This window comes from Raphanus sativus, chromosome 6 (genome assembly GCF_000801105.2).
Source record: "Raphanus sativus cultivar WK10039 chromosome 6, ASM80110v3, whole genome shotgun sequence".
Taxonomy (NCBI): domain Eukaryota; kingdom Viridiplantae; phylum Streptophyta; class Magnoliopsida; order Brassicales; family Brassicaceae; genus Raphanus; species Raphanus sativus.
The window spans coordinates 29,873,380-29,883,347 of NC_079516.1; the positions used below are offsets into that span (position 1 = coordinate 29,873,380).

The 9,968-nt window shown below is 41.0% G+C and overlaps 1 protein-coding gene and 1 non-coding gene across 2 annotated transcripts; one reads left to right on the forward strand and one right to left on the reverse strand.

Annotated features, from left to right (window-relative positions):
* Positions 1-4,878: 4,878 nt before the first annotated feature.
* On the reverse strand, positions 4,879-7,466 carry LOC130495727 (uncharacterized). Its single transcript, XM_056987218.1, has 3 exons — positions 6,595-7,466; positions 6,202-6,295; positions 4,879-6,111 (listed from the first exon to the last, which is right to left on the reverse strand). Exons 1-3 carry the CDS (start codon positions 7,464-7,466, stop codon positions 4,879-4,881), a joined length of 2,199 nt encoding a protein of 732 aa, XP_056843198.1.
* Positions 6,973-7,080, forward strand: LOC130497190 (small nucleolar RNA R71). The gene has a single exon (XR_008936201.1). It is a non-coding gene; the product is annotated as a small nucleolar RNA R71 (small nucleolar RNA).
* Positions 7,467-9,968: the final 2,502 nt, after the last annotated feature.

The window sequence follows — 9,968 nt, forward strand, 5'->3', positions numbered from 1 at the left end:
ATGTCGGCGAGATCCCTAGTCTAATACCCGAAGGTGGCTAAACCTAATTTAGTCACAGCTCGAATAACAAAAACAGAAAGTTGCCTAAATGCTCTAAGTGCTAAGTTTGCTCTGAAAAACGTCTCTCCCTATGCCTTTCGCCTTGAACTCCTTATATACTCCTCCCTAGATCGGTTTACGCTTCCCCCTTTTGCCTCTAAGCCGTCATAGTCGAAAAATGAAAATATTCTATTTTTTTCGATCTTCATGATTATCTGCGGAAAGTTTCCATTTATCGGCGGAAACTGATGTTTATCTTCCAAGCATAAAACGTCATAAGATTTATGGGATTTTAATAAATCATTAGTGGGCCTCGAATCAAGTTTAGGACCCTTTGGGCCGTCTTTCGATTTGAGACGCTTGTTACGATTTCTCCGATAATGTTAAGTTTCTGCAGTTTCATCGTAAACCGAACGGACGATCCCATTTGATCGAGAAATCAAGAAATGGTTAGTCGTGGCTTGCGGAGGATTGTTATACAGATAGTCAAGAGTGCATAGTTTTACGTTGTATCGTCGTTTAGGAAGACTTCAGACGTTTCTGAAAATGATCGATGTATGAATGCTCGGTCGCTATAACGACCGAGCTGTAATCGAAGCTCGGTCGCTATAGCAACCGAGCGTGGTTTCGTGATCCGATCGCTATAGTAACCGAGCTCTTGTTCGTGACCCGGTCGCCATCGCGACCGGGTCTGTGCCGTGGACTGAAATCCATCATCCAAGCGTCCGAAACCATTGTGATGCTACGATGCTTTTAGGATGTTTGTTTGCGGATGTTTGGACCTTCGATGGTATTGTATCGTTGATTTAAGAAAACGTTGATTTCTTAAGTCGTTGATTAAGAAATCGTTGATTTCTTAAGTCGTTGATTAAGAAATCGTGAATTTCTTAATTCGTTGATTAAGAAATCGTTATTTTCTTAAGTCGTTGATTAAGAAATCATTGTTTTAAGAAATCGTTGTCTTAAAACAAGATTTTCCCGTGATTTTTTCGTATAAGTTTTTCGTATACGTTTTCCTTTCTTAAAAAAGTAGAAACTCTTAAGTAAATAATTTTAACGGAAATTTGGATGCTAACTTTGCCTTGTCCGATTTCGACCCCAACAGAGAGTAAGTTTGATGCCATGATTGATAGAGTTCTTGAAAGACAGCAGAAGCTTATAGTGGACTTCAATGGAAAGATTGACTCTGTCTTCAACAATCGAACACAAGGATAAACACCATTTGTACTCAAGTGAAAACTTGAGACACAAATTGTCCAAACTGAAGACTCTATCAGGAGAATTGGAACTTCTAAGAAAATAGGAAGAGGAAGCATGAAACACCACGTGAATGCCATCATAGATGATGATTTCTGGGAAGTGGTGAAGCATGAAAAGCTTCAAGAAGGAGACTTCGAAGTAGAAAGTTCACTAAGTCTCAGTGGATCGCAATGGTGTCGATCGACACCAGCTAGTCCACATCGATCGACACAATCGATGTCATTTCCAGATACGACTGCAGATTGCAACGCGGTTAGGATTTTGACACATGCTGAATTCACGGCTTCATATCCACATCCACCCACCCCCACCTACAAAGATATCGACCGACGAGACGAGTCACTTATCGATCGACACATAGATGAGACACACATCTATCGACCCTTTTCTCCACCTATCGATCGACACGCACCTCTCACATACCGAGTGCAACTACCATCGATTAACAGCAATCAAATTAATGCACTCCGACCCACACCGAAACCACCAGCTGACCCTGCAGAGACTACTAGTAAACCTTCAGACACTACACCAACATCAGAGGGAATGATGTTAGGAGTTTTCAGGCTCCTAAGTCAAATGATAGTATAGTGGAAGTAAGTTGTCGAACCAGTTCTGAGGGATTCAAATGCAGAGAGAATGCAAGTATTTGCCTAATCTAAGTGCAATCAGTGAATTGGATGGTTTTTAAACTAAAACTAGAATGCAAGTAATAGAAATGATACTTTTAAGCTATTGGAAAGGAGAACTCATGGGTATAGGGATTTAGACCTTGGGTGATCAAGTTTCGAACTAAGGACGACAAAAGAATCAATCAAACTATTAACCTTAAGCCTAGACACAATTCTAAGCATGCTCTATGTCTAGATGAATGCTCATTTGCTAACATGTCTCAAACATCAAATGTCTTTGGTTGAATAACATGCAAGCAATCATTACTAACAAGTCTATTAGCTATCTTAGCATCTTTAACAACAAATATCTTTGGCAAAGTACACTAAGAGCCTAGGAGAGTAGACTCAGGCATTTCATCAAACACCTTTTGGGTGGGAAAATGCCTAGAGATCATCCTTTGAGTGGCCTACTCAAATGATGCATTAAGATCACTCTACTAGCAAGGAACAAGTATGATCTACACCTAAAACATCCTAGAACTAGCCTAATCACCCTTAATCACCCTAACCCATGAATCCAAAAGGTGATTACTCACTAATCTCCATGATTCCTCTTAAACCCATGATGGATTTCAGATTAATCATGTAGAGAAATAGATGAGAGATCACAAGAACAATAACAAATCAAGCCAAAAAGAGATGTTTTTCTTGAGAGAGTTTGTGTTCTTCAATAGATAAAAGATAATCTGCCAAATGGTGGCTACATAGTACTTAAACATTAGGTTTTCCAAGTGCAAAAACGTGCACAACAATTGCAAAAAGGTCCTTGAAAAATAATAAAATCGTGCAGCAGATAACGCGGAGCGACCTCAGAGGGTCACTCCAGGAAGTCGCTCTGGGGTTGGGAGCGGCCTTGGGGGGTCGCTCTGAGAGGTCGCTCCAATCTCCATTTTTGTGTCTCCGGGCGATGAAAACGCGAGCGACTTAGGTAGGTCGCTCTGGTTGGTCGCTCTGGTTGGGAGCTACCTTAGGGGGTCGCTCCAGAAGGTCACTCTGCGGTTCTCGACCAGGATAGATATGCCTCTAGTAAATTGATCATAACTCCTCCATTACATCTCCAAATGACTTGAAACCACTTCCATTAGAAAGCTAACTCAATTTCCTGTGTCTCCAAAAAATCTTAGCAACAGAAGATTTCTCTAAGGCCTCCATCCATGCTCATATTTCACCCCCTTTTTGATCACATTGCTTCCAAATGTCTCTAAGAACTCCATGTGGTGTTCCAATACCTGATAGAGACATATGTATGCCAAATGCAACCTAAACATGTCTAAATCCTAATCTATATGATGCAAATGCTTATGAATGAATGGTTAAAACAATGCAAATATGCAAGACATCAACTTCCCCACACTAGTCCTTTACTTGTCCACAAGTAAACTTTCAAGAACCAAGGAGAAGAGGTTTGAAGATGGACTCATAATCAAAAGAAACTCTTCTTAGTCCTCAACCTAACAACCTTGCATAATCATACCAAATAGCAAGAGCAAAGATTTTATCCATCTCTAACTTCTCTAGGCCTATCCCAGCTCCTTTGATCTCTACACTCATTAATCATGCATCCACAAACCACAAATCCACCATCTCTCTAACATTCAGGAAGCAAACTCAATAGACATCTCACAAATGGTCAACTGGTCCAAGTCAATTGGTTTGGTAAGACAAAGGCTTTAATGCAAGTGAAATCAGAGGTTCAAAATGATCTTTTAAGGTGGTTTACTCTCAAAACAAAGTAGCTTTGACATTACACATAATATATCTAAGAAATGGATCAATTCATGCATACAATGCTCAATCTCCATTGTTCTACCATTTCCCAAACATACAAGATATTTAATTATTCCTCAATGTCAAACTCAACTCACATCTCTCACCAAAAGATTCCAAGAACATTTTTCACTTCAGACTCTTTCTTTTTGAAATCAATAATGGGTTTTCACAATTTTAAACAAATTCCAGCTCCTAACAACTTTGCTAGCCCCCTTTTTATTCTCTTTTTTTTTTCTTTTTTTTTTCTTTTTTTTATATTTGGGGGCCAAGACTTTTCACAATAAGAGCTAGATATTTCTCCACTTATCCCATCAAGACTAATCATTTAAGCACAAAGAGTCAAACCTTTCATATTCCCAAATCACAATCACAACACTCCCCCCCCCTTCCTATAGCTAGACAATAGAGTGACTAATCTAGCAAGAATGGAGACTAAGCACTGTCGTTCCCAATACTCTCAACATTATGCACATGTAAAGCTTTCCAAAGAGGCCTCACTCAACAAATAATGATGGTTTAAAAAGGAGGTATGAGTTTTGGGAGTGGAGTACCACTTGAGTTTGTCAAGAAGATTGGTAAAAAGGATGGGACAACTCAAGTGTGTATATCCATGACTTAGTACACAAGGGACCATATGCAAGAGACATTAAAACAGTAGCTTGCTGCAAAGAGAGAGTATCAACAGTCAAATGAGTTTCAAGAGGAGCATTCAAGGCGCGAAGTATATAAGCTTTCTAAAGGGTGCTCAACCTACTTGCCATGATTACAAAGGTCAACAAATTCAGTACTTAGCATGAGCTCTTTACAAGGTTGAAATCCCCCTAATGCATGAATGCAACCTATATGCTTCTAGACTCAATCCTAAAAATGCAAATGATGCAACTAAATGATTCTTTTTGTGTTTTTCAAATTTTTCAAATTTTTTTATTTTTTTTTGGATTTTTCTATGCAAATAAGAATGTAATATGCAATGCATGAGACTCAAAATCATGAAAACAAACATGATCAAATACTTGGTACCTCCCCCACACTTGAATCACACAGTCTCTGTATGAGTGAGAGAGAGACACCCAAAAGAAAACTAAAATGCAGAGAAAAACTGGTATATACAAGGGTAAGGTAGTGGAGTGGTACCTCAAATGGAGAGTGGAGAAGGGGGGTCCTTCCCACTATTAAGAGTGATGGTCAGGACCTGAGAGAGGAGCTCTTGAAGCTTGATTGAATCATCTTGGAGCTCATGAGTGATGATGGCCCTTGCACTTGAGAATGATGTAGTCTTTCCTTTACATCTGATCTTGTACTCAATAGCTCCATCCTTAAGCTTCATTGGGTGAAGAGTGAGAGTGTGTGGCAGTGTATCAAGAGGTGGAGGGTGAGGTTCTTTCATCATCTTCTTCTTGACATGAGTAGCCTTTGTGGCTCTACTCACCTCCTCCTTTTTAGCACTTTCCAAGTGCTCATCACACATCTTTGTAGAGGACTCTCCAGCAAGAGTTTCTTTCTCAACATACAGCACTTCAGCCTTTGGTTTCTCAATGGATGATGCTTCACAAGTGATTGTTCCACAATACACAGACTTCATCTCTAGGGGCTGGAGAGGATATGAGACAGCTTTGTTCACTTTGAGGAGTGTGACCTTCTTGTTATCAAAGTCTATGCAAGCTCCTACAGTTGTGAGAAATGGAGTGCCAAGGATGAGTGGGAACCTCTTTGCAGTTGCCATCTTTAGGACAGTGAGGTCAACAGGGATGGTGCATGCTCCAATCTTCATAGGAAAATCCTTGATGAGACCAATTGGGGTTGTAGAAGAAGAATCCCCAAACTGTAGTAAAGATCTGGTTGGCTCCATGCTCTCAATCCCTAGAGTTTTTACCATCTCTATAGAGATCACATTCACACTTGCACCAGAATCAACAAGAGCATCATCAAAAGTGAGCTTACCAAGGGAGCAAGACAAGGTAAACATCCCCTGGTGTTCTTGTTTAGGGAGAGACTTTGGTGGGACATGTGGTTCAAGTTGCAGAGTAGAGAAGTCCAGGAGCTCTGCTACCTTATCTTTGTGAGTTAGAATGTCCTGGATGAGCATCATTTGTACAGGAGCCTCTCGCATACCCGAGATCTCTGGAAGCTTTACCCCAACATCACTAAGATCTTTCCTGAACTTGGAGATGTCCTTCTTCTGAGCTTTGGTGAGGACCCTCTGTGGAAATGGGAGTTTATCATAAGGTGACTGCTCAACCTCAGTGGTGTCCTCCTGCGTGACCATCTCAACCTTGTGTCCATCTCTCTTCACAACCTTAGCTGCAACCAGCTTGTATACTTTCTCCACAATCTTTGCCCCACTTGTTGTCACAATCTGTTGCTCAACCTGTCCAATATCAGTTCCAAACACCAATTTTTCTTGTGCTCATTCAGCTCAATCTCTAAAGAAGTAGTAGAGAGGGTAACATTGCAGTACTTTGTGGGATTCTGGTCTGGTTTCCCTGGTAGAGTTCCCATTGGCTGCTTGGAGGTGGAAGCCATAGAAGCAAACTGATTCTCTAAAGTCTTGACTGTAGAAGCAAGGTGTGAGAATTTGTTGTTCAGATCAGTGTAGCTCCCATCAATCTTGGAGTGAAGGTTCTTCAACTCATAACCTACATGCTTCTCACTTCTAGTCTGAGACTCTAAGATTTGCTTCAGTAAGGCATAAGTGTTGCTCTCTTGAGGAGCAGAGGAGCCAATTGAAGGGTTTTGCTGAGACTGATAGCTGCCTTGCTGGTTGTTTCTAGGCTGATAACCACTCTGTTGGTTGTTGGGATAGGATTTCTGCTGGTAGTTGTTGTACTGAAAGTTGGGCTCCTTTTTGTACCAGCTACCATTGCTATTAATGAAGCACAGTTCCTCTTGGCCTTCCAAACCTTCAACTTCATTGACAGTAGTAGGTGGTGTCTCTTGCTGTGGGTTACCAACAACGTGAACCTGCTCTTGAGTAGCTTTATCAGCAATGAGGATGTCAATCTTATCCTGTAGAGCTTTCAACTCCCTTCTTGTTAGCTTGTCATCTGTCCTATTGGCTCTGTCATGATCTCCACTGTAGACTGCATCACTCTTAACCATGTTGTCAACCAGCTGCGCTGCTTCTCTCTCAGTTCTGTCCAAGAAGTTCCCATTGCTTGCAGTATCCAATCTGGCTCTGTACTCAGGGAGAGCACCTCTATAGAATGTACTGAGCAAACTTCCCTTGTTGAAACCATGGTGTGGACACTGAGCTAGGTAGCCATTGAACCTCTCCCATGCTTCACTGAATCCTTCCAAGTTCTTCTGTTTGAAACCAGATATCTCATTCATGTAGTCAGCTGTCTTAGAAGTAGAGAAGAACTTTTCTAAGAAAGCATTCTTGCAGTCATCCCAAGTGGTGATGGAGCTGCTTAGCAGAGACTTCTCCCACTGACGTGCCTTGTCCCCCAAAGAGAAAGGAAAAAGCTTGAGTTTGAAACCATCCTCTGATACACCATTGGTTTTGGATAGGCCACAGTATCTATCAAAGCTGTCCAAGTGGTCGAATGGGTTCTCTGCAGCCAGGCCATGAAACTTGTTGTTCTCAATCTGGTTCAGCAATCCTGACTTGATCTCAAAGTTGTTTGCTGCCACAGCTGGTGCTCTGATTCCTAACAGTTGACCGTTGTTGGTCGGGCGGTCATAAGCACCAATAGGGCGAGCTGGTGGTTGTGGGTCAGCCATGTCAATGTTCAACCCCTGTGTGTGAGCTAGCTGCTCTTCTTGTCTTCTCTTTCTAGCACACTCTCTCTCTAAAGCTCTGATGTCTTCTGCTCTTGGAACTGGGTTTGTTGGACCCTTGCTCCTCAAGCGCATACACCTCTAAATCAAAAGTAGGTGAAGAAAAAGAATCAGTAACCAGCGAAAATAAAAATGACTTAGTCTCAATCAAGCTACTAAATCTCAATGTTTAAATCTACTCAGAATTTGGCAACGGCGCCAATTTGATGTTAGGAGTTTTCAGGCTCCTAAGTCAAATGATAGTATAGTGGAAGTAAGTTGTCGAACCAGTTCTGAGGGATTCAAATGCAGAGAGAATGCAAGTATTTGCTTAATCTAAGTGCAATCAGTGAATTGGATGGTTTTTAAACTAAAACTAGAATGCAAGTAATAGAAATGATACTTTTAAGCTATTGGAAAGGAGAACTCATGGGTATAGGGATTTAGACCTTGGGTGATCAAGTTTCGAACTAAGGACGACAAAAGAATCAATCAAACTATTAACCTTAAGCCTAGACACAATTCTAAGCAAGCTCTATGTCTCGATGAATGCTCATTTGCTAACATGTCTCAAACATCAAATATCTTTGGTTGAATAACATGCAAGCATTCATTACTAACAAGTCTATTAGCTATCTTAGCAATAACAACAAATATCTTTGGCAAAGTACACTAAGAGCCTAGGAGAGTTGACTCAGGCATTTCATCAAACACCTTTTGGGTGGGAAATGCCTAGAGATCACCCTTTGAGTGGCCTACTCAAATGATGCATTAAGATCACTCTACTAGCAAGGAACAAGTATGATCTACACCTAAAACATCCTAGAACTAACCTAATCACCCTTAATCACCCTAACCCATGAATCCAAAAGGTGATTACTCACTAATCTCCATGATTCCTCTTAAACCCATGATGGATTTCAGATTAATCATGTAGAGAAATAGATGAGAGATCACAAGAACAATAACAAATCAAGCCAAAAAGAGATGTTTTTTTTAAGAGAGTTTGTGTTCTTCAATAGATAAAAGATAATCTGCCAAATGGTGGCTACATAGTACTTAAACATTAGGTTTTCCAAGTGCAAAAACGTGCACAACAATTGCAAAAAGGTCCTTGAAAAATAATAAAATCGTGCAGCAGATAACGCGGAGCGACCTCAGAGGGTCACTTCAGGAAGTCGCTCTGGGTTGGGAGCGATCTTGGGGGGTTGCTCCAGCCTCCATTTTTGTGTCTCCGGGTGATGAAAACGCGAGCGACTTAGGTAGGTCGCTCTGGTTGGGAGCTACCTTAGGGGGTCGCTCCAGAAGGTCACTCTGCGGTTCTCGACCAGGATGGATATGCCTCTAGTAAATTGATCATAACTCCTCCATTACATCTCCAAATGACTTGAAACCACTTCCATTAGAAAGCTAACTCAATTTTCTGTGTCTCCAACAAATCTTAGCAACAGAAGATTTCTCTAAGGCCTCCATCCATGCTCATCTTTCACCCCCTTGTTGATCACATTGCTTCCAAATGTCTCCAAGAACTCCATGTGGTGTTCCAATACCTGATAGAGACATATGTATGCCAAATACAACCTAAACATGTCTAAATCCTAATCTATATGATGCAAATATGAATGAATGGTTAAAACAATGCAAATATGCAAGACATCAGGGAACTGAAGGAAGAAGGTTAAGGAATAGACAAGAAAAAAATCCTAAGAACCTAAAGAGGGAAGCTAATGAGAAAGAGATAGATGGTTTCACTAAGAGAGTTATCAGAATCCCACTAGAGAAACCCTTTGAAGAGGTTTACTTCACAAGTAGATTGTGGATGTTCTTCAGAGAAACAAGGGAGACTGAAAATGACATTAGGAGAATGTTTGATAATGTCAGAGAAGATATGAGGAAGAGGATCACATTGAAGAAGAAGAGTGATCCTGGGAAGTTTGCAATACCCTGTGTAGTAAAGGAGATTGAGTTTCCTCATGCACTATGTGACACTAGTTCTTCAGTTAGCATCTTACCAAAGGTTATGGCAGACCATCTGGGTCTGAAAGTAGAGCCTTCACCAGAGATCTTCACATTTGTGGACTACACTCAGAAAAATTCTGGAGTCTTGATCAGAGACCTGGAAGTGCAGATTGGTAATGCCATTGTCCCTGTGGATTTTCATGTCCTAGATATCAAGTTAAATTGGATCTCTTTCCTCTTACTTGGAAGAGCATTTCTGGCTACAGTAGGAGCTGTATGTGACATGAACACCAACATGATGTGCTTGACTATGATAGATCCAGATATCCACTACGACCCTGTCAAACTTGGCAAACCACCAGCCAAAACCGTGGAAAAAGAAGATAATCTTGGTATCATTGCAGTTTGTCATTGTGAAGTAGAGTATGAGACAGAGTACTCGGGATCGATCGACAACCTCACTACATCATCAATCGACACCAGCAAGTCAAAAGAGCTTGGGAAAAC

Bases quoted from the DNA above. Each gene is read 5' to 3' on its own strand.
- LOC130495727 (XM_056987218.1), bottom strand. From the start codon at position 7,466: ATGGCTGACCCACAACCACCAGCTCGCCCTATTGGTGCTTATGACCGC. The intron at 6,296-6,594 runs GTACAAAAAGGA...TTGCTTCTACAG, and splicing joins ATTAATAGCAATGGTAGCTG to TCAAGACTTTAGAGAATCAG. The intron at 6,112-6,201 runs GTACTGCAATGT...GATATTGGACAG, and splicing joins CCAGACCAGAATCCCACAAA to GTTGAGCAACAGATTGTGAC.